General features: G+C 35.9%; 1 protein-coding gene across 1 annotated transcript in view; it reads right to left on the bottom strand.

The window, feature by feature from the left end:
• MDFIC2 (MyoD family inhibitor domain containing 2) overlaps positions 1-16,814 on the bottom strand; it is a 148,618-nt gene that overhangs the window by 41,308 nt on the left and 90,496 nt on the right. The window contains exon 3 of the mRNA XM_051980734.1: positions 15,370-15,408. Within this exon, the coding sequence (XP_051836694.1) occupies positions 15,370-15,408 (39 nt within the window). The remainder of the gene's footprint in view (positions 1-15,369; positions 15,409-16,814) is intronic.

Genomic DNA, 16,814 nt, shown 5'->3' on the forward strand with positions numbered 1-16,814 from the left:
CATCATGCACACCACAATTCACAAAACTAATGAGTATCTGGAGCAATTAGTTACTCCCTACCTGGCTCTCTCCAAAGCTGACTTATAGCCTTAATTGACCCTGTAAGCAGTCAAAATGGTATAGAGAATAGTCTCAAGCATCATATTCCCAGAGAAGAATTGTTCATAAGTGTTAGGGGAGGTCTGTCACAAGCTGACATAAGTGAACTTTCTTATTCTCTTAGAAAATCAGGAAATCATATCAATACTTCCAGATGCTGCTAGGATGCTGCTTCCCAATCAATCCATTTTTAGAAGAGCTTTGTTGACTTTTAGAGAAAAAAATTAGTCTTATCTATTAATTTATGTATATGTGTAGGGAGAACCCAGTTGGACATTAGCTCTGTTATAAGGACCCTCCTATTAGGGGATCTTGTTTATCCATCTTCCTGTAACTGCTTTATTAGTGAACTTTCCTGAAAACTGTTAGAAGGGGTAGGAAATCCTTAAGTGGGAAATCATGTGGTCAGTTAACTGATGCTACTCCTTCTACTGCACCATCTAGTTGTAACAGGTTCTTTTTCACTCTACCCATTTTAATGGCTGGGTAAAGAGAGCACATTATTCAGCATATTCTTGACTTGCACAGATAGGGGTCTGCAACCAGCTATTGGAGTGACAGAAGTTCACTCTGAGAAGAAGGAATAGGGGTGAGCACACATATATGTACTATGTATGTTCAGGGCTTGTATAGTACCTGGTACATATATAATAGGTATTCCTTTCCTATCTCTGGCCATTATTAATTAATCAATTAACAAGAATGTATTAAGCCCCATTACCTATCTGGCACTGGGGATACAGACAAAAATAAAGTAATTTCTGCTTTCAAAGAGACTACATTCTACACATCAAACTATTGTTTGTTGTGTAGCACACTAAGACAATATTCCTAAATTCATTAGTTAAATTTCAGATTTGTTTGGTATCCTGTTAATGAACTGACTTCCTGATTAACTTCCCAGCTGATAGATTGAAAGTTGCTTGATGGTAGGGACTGTGACATTTTCACTTTGTTTTCCCAGTAAGTTCCATGATATTTTGTTTTGTTTTTAAGCTGATTTGTCATGTTAGGTTTTCTTGGCAAAGATATTAGAGTGGCTTCCCAGTTCCTTCTCCTGCTTGTTTTACAGATGAGGAAACTGAGGCAAACAGGATTCAGAGACTTGACCAGAGTCACCCAGCTAATAAGTGTCTAAGGACAGATTTGAAGTACCTTGCCACTTATTAGCTGTGTAATCTTGAGAAAGTTTCAGCCATTCTTTAAGTTTGAAACACTTCACCTCCTGACTTTCTGGGTTTCCATCAAATCTTAGCTAAAGTCTCACCTTCTATAAAACAGCTTTTCTTGATCCTTATTAATCTTAATGCCTTTTCTCTGAGACTGCCCAGAATTTTAGCTAGGGACACCAAATGTGTCACATTGTGGAGGCATCTCTCATGAGAGAATGAGAGCCTAACTACATTTTTTGATGAAACTGAGCAAGTATTTAGACTGTTATTCAGTGGCATCCTCCCTGATTCCATGAGCCTCCTTTTTATGTTCTCCCTCCTATGTATATGAAGTCCTTTGATGGACTACTTACATTCTCATTAAAGGCTGCCCATTTTAGGAAGAAAAATGCTTAGTTTTCTTGTTTCTCTTAATGAGGATGTTCTCCCAAGACACTAAAGCACCCTGCTGAGGACACATTAATTGTAGCTTTATAATTTCAGGCCTAAATATTTGAATTTTCCACTGCCCCTTTGCCTCCATGAATGTTAGTGGTAGTAATGGGGTCAGCCCAGGAGCTCTGATCACCACTCAGGGTCTCTGCTCTGAGACTTCAGTGGTGGTGAAAGCCTTAGAATCTTAGAATAGAATTCACCTCTGTGTGCTACCATCGAAGTAAGATGATTCTTCCAGTTTCATTCTCTATTACAACACTGCACTTAAGAACATCACTGCATATTTTTTCTTCCCTGACACCTCCAACAAAGTAAAGGAGAAAAATGAAAATGTCTGTTAATTGAAAACATAATATTACATTTGCTTTTTTTTTTATAAAGGATATTAAAACAGATTTATTAGCTTTGATGGAATGCCAGAATTGGGTAGGGGATCTTAGAATCATGTGCTTAAGACAACGAAACATCATCTTTTGAAAAAAAAAGTATATATGTAAGTATATTTATATATATGCACATATACATATGTACCCACATATTTCAGATCTTTCAAAAGTAACAGAATAAATATATGGTAGCAGTGTTTTGTCACATTAGAAGTATTTTTAAAGCAGGTGAAGCTTTCTGTGGAATATATTCTGTAGCATGATGAGGTCGTCCACAAAAGAACTTTTTTTAGCTTAATAAGATAAAGTAATTTATAATATTGATACATCAATATGTTTTTCAATAAACTTTTCCCCAGGTTTTTTTTTTTCTCCTGAATTCTCTTCACTTTCAGAATTATAATTATATGTCTTCCTCCCACTTTGAAGGTGGCACAAGGTGCTCATTTGCAGAGTTCTAGCGTTCAAATCTTCCCTGAGAATAGAAGTGTCATGACTCAGTTAACAATGCTTTATTATTCACATTGATCTTTTTTTATAGTGTTCTTTATCTCAAAAACATTGTAAATCAGATAGCTACCTCCCACTCTTTTGTTCATTTGCAAATTTTTATTATTCGAGTTTAAGAAAGCAATGGAGTGTCAAGAGTCAGTGTGTATTGTTTATGTTCTTTTTGCTTTAAAATTACTTTTAACTGTAAAAAAGTGAAGATTCCATAATCATGCCTGAGTTTTTATATCTTTTATATATACATTGAAGAAAATGTTGGAGCTTTCCCCTCTCTCTCTCTCTCTCTCTCTCTGTCTGTCTCTCTCTCTTTCTTTTATTTCTCTCTCTCTCTCTTCTTTCCTTCCTTCCTTCCTTCCTTCCTTCCTTCCTTCCTTCCTTCCTTCCTTCCTTCCTTCCTTCCTTCCTTCCTTCCTTCCATCCTTCCTTCCTTCCTTCCTTTCTTCTTTTTTGATTTATGAACCTTGAAAAAATGATTATGAATTGAAAGTACTTCACAATTGCCTTGATTTTTCATGTTCCTTGTTTTTCCTCTTAGTTAAAAACCTGCTTCCTTGAGTCTCATTTTTCTCTATTTAGCAGCATATGACTTTGCCTGGAAGAACAGGAAATACATTGACTATGGTGTCATAGGATCATAGCTCCAAAGCCCCAAGTATACTCACAGTTCAATCCTCTGAGCTCTAATCTGACCCTCTTTTAATGGTGGAGGAAGTAGCAGCTGCTATGGTTAATTTACTCAAAGTATTTGGGGTCAGAGAGAATTGTTGAGTCAGGGGCTCGTGATCCAACACTGCTGGCTGCTGTTACTAACAATAGGCTCCCTGAGATTTCTTCTGGTTTGTCTTTTATCCTTGCATATGAGATATTTGGTCCTGGGTTATATTTCCTAGTCCTGTACAACAATCTCCTAAATTTTGTTTTTAATTTAGAATATGTATTAAACTCTTATTACATATATGGCAAATGTTAGATAAACAAAAATAAAAGTGAAATAATGCCTGACCTCAAAGATCTTACATTCTGCTGGCATTGTACTAAATCATTATTGAATGATAATGAACATATTAGTCTTTGGATCTAGCAGTCAGTTAATAAAAATTATTATATTTGTCATTCAAGAGCCAGGCCCATTCACATGGGACGCTCTCTTCTATAGTGGAGGGTGATGTCCTGTGACAGCAAAAGGGATAAGGTAGAGTTGGTGGGAGCTTGAATAAAGAGAGATCAGCTCTCTGCAGTCCCTATATTCTTCTATCTTTTGCCTTTGAGAGAAAATGGATGAGATCAGCTCCAATCCTAACTGGATGAGGAGAAAAGGGTTCTAGGAAAAAGCTGACATTGTAGGGAGCTATAAATTTCCCTTGTGAACATTAAAGATATTAAGGATGTTCTCTTAGAAAATGAGAGATAAACAAATTCTGGGGATACAATTAATAAAGAGAAAGATAGTTCCTGCACTTAAAAATCTTACAATGTGATGGAGGGAGGCAACACACAAAAGGAGGCAGGAAAGATAAGGAGACACCTGGGAAGTTTTGTTCCAAGAAGTTGACATTAGAGCAGCAGATGCAAAGTGAAGTGGTTTAAAATTCTATTTTCTTCCCTTTGTAAAGGAAGGTATTGGGAGGAGTTTGTTAATGTATCCTCCAATCAGAGGGGAGAGGAAGCTGAAGAAGATGGTACAATTTAGTGCAATTTGAAGCTGTTAAATTATATGTTGCTTTATATTATGTGTTTTATATTTGTATTATATATATGTATATTTCTATTCATCTATAATAAAAAAATATGATGTAGATGGAAGATAAATATAAAGGGACCTTTCCCATTTGATACTTCCAAATTTTCTTGGACAATGACTATTATCCAAGGAGCAGCTTAGCTAAGTACAGGGAGACTGGCATGAAGTTGGCCACTGGTGATTTTTTTCCAATGGTGATTTATGAAACATATATATATGTAGCAGTTCTTCATCCTATTTCACCCATCTGTTTCCACAGTGATAATAACAGTGACAGAAAAGGTGTTAGAGGATGATAAGTCACATGGTTTTTTGACCTAAAAATTAATTGTTAGTCTGTTGAGAGTTTTGGTTTCATTGTTGTAAAAGACACAATTCACAATATATTTATAACTATATATACATAAAATATATATGTATATATGTGTGTATGTGTATGTGTGCATAGGTATACTAAAGTGCTCTGAGCTTCAGATAATAATATACATATTAATTATTTTTATTTAACATATAATATATGAAATATGTAATTATATACACACACATATCCTGGAGCTCAGCAGTTTCAAGCACTCTGTGTGTGTATATGTGTGTGTATTGTCCGAAGTTCACAGCAGTTTAGTAACTTGTCCTATAGCCAGCACATATGAGAGGCTAGACTTGATTTCACATTTTTATGCTTCCAATTCTTGAACACATTTTAATGAACACATTAAAACAGGATGCCTTTTTAAAGAACTTAAATAATAAAAAAAAATGGAAGGAATAGACAGTTCTCTGATCAATGGTCTTTTGATCTAGTCTGATTTCCACTTAAATACTAAAGAAGTAACAAATATGTACGTGACATTATTTCATATTCCAATGCACATCTCAAGAAATGTCTTTAATCAAAGTGCAATTGAACAAAAAAGTAAAAACATCTACCCAACACTTCAGTAATAAGTATTCTTCCCTGCTTTTAAGAACTAATTGTCCAGCTCATTACAAATCTCCAACTGCCAATATAATCAAGTTACAGAAACACGAATTCTGAAATGTACTTTGCCTTATTAATATATAACATATACTTGGGCGAAGGATCCCTGGTGTGCTTATTCTAAATTGTTCATCCTTTTGTCTTCTAGACTATTAAGGAGACTAATGCACGCAGAAAGGGAAAAGTTTCCAAAATCAATTTACTGGAATCTGGTGAAACACTTAGAGTTTCATACTTTTTTTTTTTTTTTTTTTTATATTAGTGCTAGATGCTGAAATGGAAAACTCCTCCCATGGCAGGAAGTTTTCCGAAAGCACACTTCTTTTTCTTTTATTCTTCTATTTGTTTGTTTTTCCTTGGGAAATGAAAGACTTGTGTCCCTATTTTATTGCTCTTTTTCTGGAAGATAACAGAGGAATTCAAATATGTCAAAATATAGTAGATGAGATATATCATTCCCTAATAAAATTATTTGCTCACCTGTCAAGTAAGGGGATTGGTATAGATGATCTTTAAGGTCATTGCAGCCTTACCATTCTATGGGTCAGTGATCAGATGGCATTAATTTCAATATATTTTCATTACATAACAAAGGGAAGTTTTTCATGATCGTCACTTTTTATTGTAGGTACCCCTTTTCTGGTGGAAAGCCCAGCCCGCCCATGCCTTCTCCTGGTGGGATTCTTGCTTCTGACTTTTAATATATATTTTTTGATAGACTTCCTATTTAGTATAGATTTGGATGCTCCACCACAGTAATAAGATTGCCTGTAACTCATTCATTCTTCTCTGATTAGCCCACTTTCTTTTCTGATCATGTATGTCTGAAATATTTTACTCCACTCTTAGAGATCAAGATGATATTGGTACGATGTCCCAGTTTGTTTAGATCCACCATATTTGTTCTGTTGTCTTTTGTATTAACTATAGTTGTGATTCTCACCTTCTTATGGATTTGGATGATTCAGAGCTATAATGTCTCACTGGGGGAAATATTAACACTAAAGAGATTTTTTTTTGTCTCAAGGATCAGTTCAAGAGCATCAAAAATGAAACATAAATGCACCAAATGTGGCCTGACTTATCTTCTTTAATTTTTAAATTTTGGGTACAACACACCACATTCCTAAAGCTGGCAGGTCTGACAATACCTCTCACCTGTTCCATAAGATCCAATGACTCTCTATTGCTTTATCAATCAAATACAAACCCCGTACTTAACACTTAAAGTTCCTCACAACCTGGTTCCAATCTATTTCTCCAGATATACAATACATTCCAGGTATACAATATACTTCCTGCACTTCACAATATACCCACAATGACCTTCTTGTTGACCTTCATATATAATACATTATCTCTTACTTCCACGCCCTTGCTCAGACTGGCCCACATCCCTAGAACTTTCATCCCCCTCCCATCCTCATTCACCCTCCCTCCATCCATACTTCTTAAAGCTCATCTCAAACACCACCTGCTACCTGTATTATTTCCAAATTCACGCTGATCGTGTCTCTACCTTGGGAAAGGAATATGTATTTATATAGTGCTTACTGTGTGCTGGGGATTTTACTTCTTTTGAATATTATCTGATTTGATCCTTACAATAATCCTGCGATAATTCTCATTCATTTTACAGTTGGAGAAACTGAGGTAGATAGAGGTAAAGTCACATATCAAGCAAGTGTTCAAAGTGAACTTAAGTATTCCAGATTTCAAATTCAGATCTTGATCTGCTATAACACCTTAATTGTCTCAAAAACCAGCTGATTTATTCACTGAAAGAGATGTTGTTTCCACTGATAGAATGAAAACTTTTTGAGGGCAGAAACTGTTTTGTTTTTCTCTTTGTAACTCAGTCCCTCAAGCAATGTCAGGCACAGAGTAGTCACTTATTACAGGTCTATCGATCAATCTCTGCTACCTGCTCTGTCTATTGATGGACTAACTGGAGACTCTGTTCATCTCTATGTCATTTTTATAGTGTGATTAGCAAGGCTAATGTCTTTGGAGTTGCTAAGGATCTCATTGAGGAGGCTCTGCCATGAAATCAAAGCTTGGGGCAATCAGCCCAAGGTGAGTTATCTGAGAACAGAGGAATCTAGAGAAGCTTGTAATCAATATGTAATTCCTCTTCATATCACTCTGAGTGTAATTTTATAGTCTAGGCAAATCATTAAACAGAAACAGTGAAAGTTCTATAGGCACCTTTTCCCAAGAAAGGAGGATTGAGGAATTATAAGTTTCTAAAAGTTTGAGGGCAAATTTAATGTTTCAGGAAACTCTTTAAAAGTAGGACATGATCAATCAATAAAATAAGCATTTATTAAGCATCTACTATCTATTGGGTTCTATGCTATATATTAGGGATATACAGATAAACAATGAAATTGTTCTTGCCCTTGAGGAGCTTATCAAGAATGACCAGTATATGTGTGTTTATATATAACAAAATCTGTAAAAAGTGAATACAAGATTATTGAAGAGATGGAGTAGGGATGGTAAGGTAAAGACAGAATCAACTGGGAGATCAGGAAATACCACATTTAGAAAATTGTATTTGAGCTGAGACTAGAGGGACAGCCAGAGACACCAGTTTCATGGGGGAGACAATATGCAAACAACTTATAAACAGTATATAAATAAGGTAAGTTGGAGCTGGCCTTGGATGGGCAGCACTATCAGTGAGGAGGATTGGGAAAGATTTCTAATAGAGACTTTAACTGGAGACTGAAGGAAGGCAGAGAAGTGAGGAAGTGGAAAGGAGGAGAGAAAATTCTAGGTACAGGGATGCCCATTGAAGATCCCTGGAGTCAGAAGATGGAGGGCTTTGCAAGAAGAATAGCATGAACACTAGTTTTTCTGTGTTGCAGAGTATGTGAGGTATAGAGAAAGCTGAAAGATATAAGAGAAATAAAAAGGTAGGAAGGAATTGGGTTATGAGAGCTTTAAAAATCCAAATGGAGGATTTTATATCACTAGAAAAGCAATGGGAAATCACTGGAATTTATTGTGTCAGGAGGTTACCTGGTCAGATCAGAACTTTAGGAAAATCAATCTGACAGCTTAGTGGAGATGGACCAAAGAAAGGCGAGATCTGGAACAGCTCATCCTCCCAGATAGCTATCATAGTAGTCCAGGCACGAGGTGTTAAAGGTCTGCATCAGAATGGCGACTTTTTCAGAAGAGAGAAGGGAGTAAACTTGTGAGATGCTGTGAAGGTAGAATCAGGAAGATTTGGCAACTGATTGGAGATCAAGGGTGGAAAAGTATAGCAGATCAGAAAGTTGGTCTCATGACAGTGTTAAGGAAGAAAGGAAAAGGGGAATGTTGGGGAAGATGATAAGTTCAGTTTGGGATTTGTTGAATTTGAGATGTCCAGTTTAAGATATCCAAATGCTGTCAGAGATTTAAAACTGAAAGTCAGGATTGATGTTAGCTTTAGATAAATAGATATGGAAATCATCTAATAAAAATATCCTGTGCTTCCATTATGTACCAAAAGAGTATGGGCTTGATATAGTGGGATCAAGAAGACCTGGGTAAAAGTTCCCTCTCTGAATTATCCTGGCTGTGTGACCTTAGCCAGGTGACTTAACTTTTAAGGGCTATATGCAATCTTTAAGACTATATGTTGTGAGTTGCAACAGAAGGTTTTGCAAGGGTCAATGCTGAAAAATTACCCATGCATATATCTTGTAAATAAAAAGCTATAATTTTTAAAAAAGGACTATATATTGTTGACAAATATTAACAGACCAAGTTTTCTCACCAGGGAGTGAGCTCCCTATAATAGTGAAACCATTGGTCCTAGACCCATTCTTCATCATTTGGTGTTCAACTAATGCTTCCCATTTTTCTAGTTTTCAGATTTCTTTCCTCAAAAACAAACCTCCCAGAAAAACCTGATTACTTGCTAGTTCAGTATATTGGAAAGAGCAATGGGTTGGCATTCAGATCTTAAATGCTAAACTTGCGGCTTATTCCCTGAGTGATTTTGGGAAAACCACTTATCTCTGTAGGCATAAATGTTTTCATCTGAAAAATAGAGTTGGACTCAATGACCTCTATGGTCTCATCTGGTTTTTGAGTTATGATAACCAGTCCATGACATTCTTCTGTGAAGTCTTTTTAAAGTCTTAGCAAGATAATAAATGACTTCCACTGATTCTAGTGGTAAATAGATTTCTCTTAAATTTGAGCAATTAGACTTATAATTTTTAAAAATTATGTCAAGGAAAGATAATCAGGCAGTGAAATTTGAAAGTAAAGGGAGGGGAATCTAATTTTTCCAAAGCATTATGGCTTTGTAGGACTTAAAAGTTAGAAGAGATCTTAGATGTAATTTAATGCAACTTGCTCATTTTACAAGTGAATAAACTGAGGCTTGGAGAGATTAATTGACTTGACCTAAATCACATGAGTAGCAAAGTAACACAGCCAAGAATTGAAATCAGACTCTTGCCTCTACATTGAATGATTATTTCTATTTATCTTCCTATTGCTACTAAATTCAGCATGGTTTGGATTACTAATACTTAGATGCCCTCTGCAATCTAAAAACATATTCTCTATTTGGGTAAAAGGTAGTTTGCCTTAGTATTAAAGAGCAAAATCTGAAGCCAGGTTTAAAAAAATAAAGTTTTTTTTAATGTTTATTCATTATGTAACCATGGGCAATTCACTTAAACCTTCTAAAGTTTCGGTTTCCTCATTTATAAAATGGGTGTTATGGGACATGGGCTTAGATTTGTAAGCCACCTTAAAGGACTTTCAGAAGAAGAATTGATAGAAAAAGACATTAAAGCTCTGACCTAAAGTCGGACACATAGGAAGTAACAAAACTAGCATTTCAATGTAAATATTCTGAATCCAAATGAAGTATCTTTTTTCCCACTATCATGCACTGTTTTAGATAATAATATCTACAGTACCTAGTTCAACAAGACCCTATTCCTGTCTTGTGCTTCTAAACAAATTAGAATCTCCATTAAAAGTTTTGGGCAGAGTAGCTATTGCTGATCTCAGAAAACTATGGAGAAATTTGATTCTATGGGAAAGAGTTTTGTCCTTGGATGGGACAATGGAAAGCAACCAAGAAACTTAGATAATTGTTTGTAGAATGTTCCAATCAAAACCTAATCACTCTAACATGCGAAGTACTCCTTCATCAATCTCACAACTTTGTACTTCTCTTCCCCAATATTATACTATTATATTAACTTTCCCTTCATCATGGCATCACTTCCAATTTATTCATTTGTCTCCACAAGCCAGTTATTAAACTATAAATGGTTAGCCATATTTCACTTGTGAGGAATTTGCTTGTGTCTCTGGTCCAATTCTCTCCTTAAATTCATAACAACATAAATCCCTTGGCTAAAACAGGAAAATGCAGAATGCTAAATTAAGTTGGGTCACAGAAAGTGGGATCTTGCCCCGGACACTTACACGGGCAAATCACTCAAGTTCTCTGAACCTGTTTTCTCATTGCTAAAATCAGAGACAGGATTGGACTCTGTGGTTTCTTTCAGGTCTAATTGTATAATACTATGATCTGAGAATGCTTTGAAAACTTTAGTGTGATTCAAAGGTCAGATTATTATTATTATTGTTATTATCATCAGCATCCTCCTCCCTCTCTCCCCATTCCCCCATTCCCTCCATTTTCCCAGGTATTGGAGAAAAATCAAATATACGTGGATTTTTCTTTGGCAATGAGCCACCTAGTCTGGACCTCACTGGACAACTTTCCCTATTTGGGGGACACATGCTAACCTCCGACTACGCAGCCCCAGCAGCCATGGCACATCATTGCCTGTAACTGTTTTGCATTCATAACAAGAGCAATCTCCTCTCTGTCAGCGGAGCACTATTGTTAACAACTATAAATGTATTAAAAACACAAGGGCATTTTCATCTGTGTTTTGTGCATGAGAAATATTGTTGCCTGACAAGCTCCAATTGGCAAGTGAAAAGGGGTCTTATTGAAGGAAACAGCAGTAGCAAACAGTGAGCTAGGCAGAATCATGGTAATTGTCCCTTTAACACTGGCAGCGTGCATTCACTTAATATGACTGCTGCTCTGTCTCTGCCTCATCCAGACCCAGAGGACCTGTTAGACAAGCCGCCAGCCACCTCTCTCTGGGATCAAGCTGTCAATGCAAACTTGCTTTCTTTCTCTTTTTCTGAGCTAAGCTCTACCCCCAGAGCTCGGCTTGCTTTTCCTGAGTGAAAGCTTTAAAAGAACTCCATTCTAAATGATATCACCCGTACTGTTCTCTTCAAACTGACAGAACAAAAGAACAAAATTCCAGAAGCTGGGTCTGAGTGACTTGTTAGTTGCCTGGAACGATGGCTTCCTATACCTTGGTCTATCAACGCATGTTGGAGAGGTTTGACCTTGCCGAGCCCCGTCTCTCATTAGTCTCTAATAAAATGGACAGTTGAGATATATTTGGTCAGAGACTCCTCCAAAGTAAGCACCCTTGGGGGCTTGAGGAGGAGTATTTATCCTGATAGACCTGAGATTCTAATTTACCTGTAAGGACAGAATAGGTTGGTTGCTAGTGGAGCTATTTCCTTCCTTAGCTTGTCCCCTTTGCAGCTGGTCCAGTCATCATAGACCGGCTTTCCTGCTGAGTCTTTGTCAGTATCAGATTTGCCAGGGATGCTCAGCTCTTTGCCCATCCATTTTCCCCCTCTTGACAGTTACCATCTATTAGAGAGTCACTTCATTATGGGGATGGTTATAACAATGAATTGAGAGTAATGTGTACTCTGGAGTCAGAGGCCCTCGGCTTGAATTTCCTCTGAAACTTAACTACCTTTGTGACTTTGGATAAGTCCCTTAAATCCTTAAATACCTTATGTATAAAAATAAAAGTTGCATGAGCTTTCAGTTCCTTCTCTCCTCTGGATCTGTGAACCTAATTCTGAGATCTAACACTGATTGCTTTATGGGAATGTGATATTATCACTTCTGAGTGCCTAAAATAAATGCTCAGCCCATTAGGAAGAGTAAATAATTTTTCATATTCCGTGTATAAGGAGTGAAATCTCATTTTCACTAACCTCAATTAATAAGTTGGTCTACTCTGTGATACCTTTATCTGTTGAAAACAGCTCTTTGATTGAGTTACCGAAAAGACTGATCAATCAGTAGGCACGTTGTGTATATAAGGTTGTTTGTACGTATTTATACACACATACATACATATACATATGTGTACATACATGTATACATATATACACACGTGTGTGTGTGTACGATTTGAACCTGTTTGCCTAAGTCAAGATGAAAAAAGGAACCACTGCTAACAAAAGAAGAAAACCATATTTCTGATATATTTAAATAGCAGTGGAAGGTTAAATATTCCCCCAGTCCAGAGCAATCTAGTCTAGAGGTGAAATGTTTGACTTTGATAATTAAGCATTCCATTTTGAACCAAGTTCCTGAGAGGAAACTACTCTTGGATGATACGCAAATGGGAAGAGTGACCAATTTGCCTTCTGAGGATCTCAACCTATGGGTTTCAACGTGAGTTGGCTGAAGAATCCCAGAAGAGTTGTTACTCATTTAAAATATTAATACTTTCCAACTCTTGGGGGGAGAGGAGAAGGCAGAGGGCAAAAAAATTCACCCCCTTCCTTTGATTGAGCCAAGAGGAGACAATATATCCAGTTGGGAGAAAAAAGATACAAAGGACTCACTTTTGAGTCCTTATTGAATCTTAATTTTGAGCCCATTTTTGCTATGGAATTATATGTATTTACATAAGATTGTGCTCCATACATGTGCAGCGATATTTTATAGAAACTTTTCTTAAAGAAAAAAAAGTTCCTTCTCTCATCATGACTTAGGCAAAGAAGTTTACATCACAAGATATAAACAATCTCATATACATATCATGTCTATTATTGATTGATTCTGTAACTCAATCAAAGAACTGTTTTCAATTGATAAAGGTATCACAGAGTAGACCAACTTATAAATTGAGGTTATAAAAATGTAAAAATCCTTTTCTAAAAAATAATCAAGAGCAGATGATTAATGTTAATCAGAAGCATACTGATGGGGACTCATGAGCTGTGATGGTGTTAGAAGCCACAACTTCTCAACATTATCCCTGGAACTCTAATGGAAGAATTAACCAACTTGTCCTCTGAGTTTGAACACGAATTGGATAAGTGGTCTCAGAAGAATTGTTACTCATTTAAAATGTTATCACTTCCAAACTAGTTTAAGAACATGGAAGTATTTAGTGTAAGACCTAATTCTGGAAAATATACTGAGCAGCTGTTTGGGGCCATGGATACAGGACAGGACTAGACTCAGGAAGACTTGTACCACCTTTGACACACACTATCATTCTTTGTATCCTTAACAACTTGCACAGTCTTAGCACATAGTAGGTGCTTAATAAATGCTTGCCAATTGATTGATGTCTCAATGTCCCCATTAAAACTATAAATTGCAGCGTGTGTGACACTGGTAGAGAGAATGTCCTTAGCAGGATTTCTTTATATCCATGAAATAATAAATCCAATCTCTTCAAAATATTAATAGGCTACAAAAGTCTTAAGGACTTTTATCCTTTATCCTTTTATCCTTTAAGTGCCTCAGTTTTCCTTTCATCCATATCAACATAGTTGGTTTAGAGCCCATTGATTATAGTGCTATGCTAGGTCTTAGAGAGAGATGAGATGAGAAAATGAATCCCATTGTTTTTAGTTGATAGTTCTGGGTTCAGGTCTTGTTTTTGACAAAACTGTTTATTGTATTACAGAAAATGGCAAGTCACTTAATCTCTTATGGGCCAGGAAATCCTCTAGGACTATAAATTACAAAGGAATGAATTGTCACTAGGTTCTTTATATATATATATTTATATATATATATATAACAGCTCTTTATTAAAAAACACATGCAAAGATAGTTTTCATCTTTCACTTTGCAAAACCTTTTGTTCCAAATTTTTTTTCCTTCCTTCTTCATCTCCCTCTTCTCCTTGACGCAAGTAATCCAGTATAGATTAAACATGGCCCACCAGGTTCTTGCACTGGGATTTTTCTCACATCACTGGTAGAGTTCTAGGCTTGGAGTCAGGAAAGCTTTAGTTAATTAAAATATTGAACATGATCCTTAGAGTGTGGAAGTCTGAGCAAGTTAGTTAACCCCTATGTGTCTCAGGGAACTTCTTAGGGGTATTAGCTAAACAGTAAACTAGTAATTATGTGCTTTAAAGAAAGAATTCTCACAGTGGGAGTCTCCTGTGCTGATGTATTCAGTTAATTTCTTTGTATTGTAATTTAATACTTAGCATGCTTTTATGTCTTATGTTCTAAACTTATATCTTGTTTTGAGCAGCTCAAGGAGACTAAGTTCACTCTCATTAGAAGGAGTTCAGCAGAGAATGAATGTTTACTTGTCTTGCAAGGAATAGTGGGGTCCTTTTTGGTATGTGTTGACTATTATTGTTCCAACTAGACCAAGAAGTTGCTGCTGGGCAGGTATAGGTCTTAATCTTACTTTTATCTCCTATAGAGATAAGCACTATGCTTTGCACAAAATTGGTGCTTAATAAGCTTATTTTTATCTTAGTGTAGCTACAAACTTATCGTAGTGAAGAGCTAAATCAATAACTTGAGGCAATCAGATACACAGTGGATAAAGCATTTCCTGGAATCAGACAGACCTGAGTTCAAATCCCACCTAGAATATTTACTAATTGTATGAGTCTGGGCAAATTGCTAATCTCGGTTTTCCTCAAATGTGGTTAATAGTGGTACCTATCTTTCAGATGTCTTGTGAGGATTAAATTAGGTACTATTTGTAAATATTGTAATATAAAGTAGCTGCTAAATAAATGTCATTTCCTAAAATGGCTCAAAAAAATTTCCTAAAATTTTACCATTAATTCCAATTGGAATGAATTAATTTAGAAAGTTGATAAATATTCAAGGGAAGATTAAAGTTATTCCTTTAACATATACCAAAACAGCCCTTAATAAGAAAAAAGGAATGGAAGTAGTGGTGAACTTACCAGAATCTTCAAGGGGATTTTGGCTTGAATTGGATAATTCTTCCAGAAAGAGAGACAGACACAGATAGGGACAGAGGCAGAGACAGAGATAGTGGAAAAGAGAGAGAAACAAACAAAAAGGGTTAATTCGTTATTAAAAAAAAATTGTTAGCATTTCTTCTGACTTCCCGATTTTCTTTTTTTTTTTCTTTTTTCCTTCTTTCTGTCTTTTCTTTTTTTTTTCCTCATTTTTTTTTTTTTAAGTGAGCCTAGTGGAATTTCCCCATCCATTTGATTCTATCTGCTTTCTTCAGACTACAAAAATGGATTTATAAAGATAACAATTATAAGAATTGGTGTTTAAAATTTTAAATTGTTCAAAGTATCTCACTCATAACAGTAGGTAAACGGTCCTCATTTTACAGATGAGCTCTTCAAGGTCATGGACCTTGCTCTTGGTTGTGCAGTTAATATATATCAAAGCTAGGATTTCTATTTAGTTATCAGGACTACAGTTTTATAGAAATAAAAGCAAGATAAACACTGTGTAGATGAGCCATTTTATATAGAGAAATATATAACTACAGATATATAGATATAAAAACATAAATGATAGATGGATAGATGGATGTATAGATGAATGAGAGATCTCTGTTGGGATCTAAAACAAGATAAATGTAGATTCTTATGAAATTCTTGTTGCATTTGAAGTAATATGTAAAACACTTTTCAAAATAATATTGAGTTGAAGTGGTACCCTAGACTATCATAGATTTTTAAGAATTGATCAATTTGGATGTGGTTTCCAGTGACCTTGATATTTCCTCATTTGTTCATCAATGAAGCACTTAGAAATCATATATGACATAAAGAAACTCATCATTTGATTACAGTGTTGAATTACCATTTGCTTTGAAAGCCATTATTTCTTATCTTCTACTTTCTGTCCCTTTTATGGGAATTGTGTTGAATGAAACAGACCATGAGACATCTTATCAACGAGCAAACTAGCAACCACAAGACCTGGATGGAGAAGAAGTTAGTCCAATACAGTCTGCATATAAGAAACAGAAGGGTTTTAATGGCTTGTCAGATCAATAAGAAGAAAACATATGATGTGTCAGACAGAAGAGCAAATGTGACTTTGGGCTATGTTTATGGAAATGTCATTTTTAGAAGAAGGGAGTTGATAATATTCCATTGCCCTGCCCTCATCAGGTCCCATATGTACTAGAATTATGGACATCACATTTTAGAAGGAATGTGGACACTGTTGGTGCTCAGAAAAGGATAGGACATAGAAAGATAACAAGAAAATCTGACCAAGAATGGAGAGCTCAAGAAAGGGAGGAAAATAGGGATGTTTAGCCTGGAGATGAAAATAACTTTTTAAGAGGTAGTGATTTTCTGATATTTGAAAAGATGTCAGGAACTAGAGGGTGGAGATTTGATATCTGGCCCCAGAC

This window comes from Antechinus flavipes, chromosome 1 (genome assembly GCF_016432865.1).
Source record: "Antechinus flavipes isolate AdamAnt ecotype Samford, QLD, Australia chromosome 1, AdamAnt_v2, whole genome shotgun sequence".
Lineage (NCBI taxonomy): Eukaryota > Metazoa > Chordata > Mammalia > Dasyuromorphia > Dasyuridae > Antechinus > Antechinus flavipes.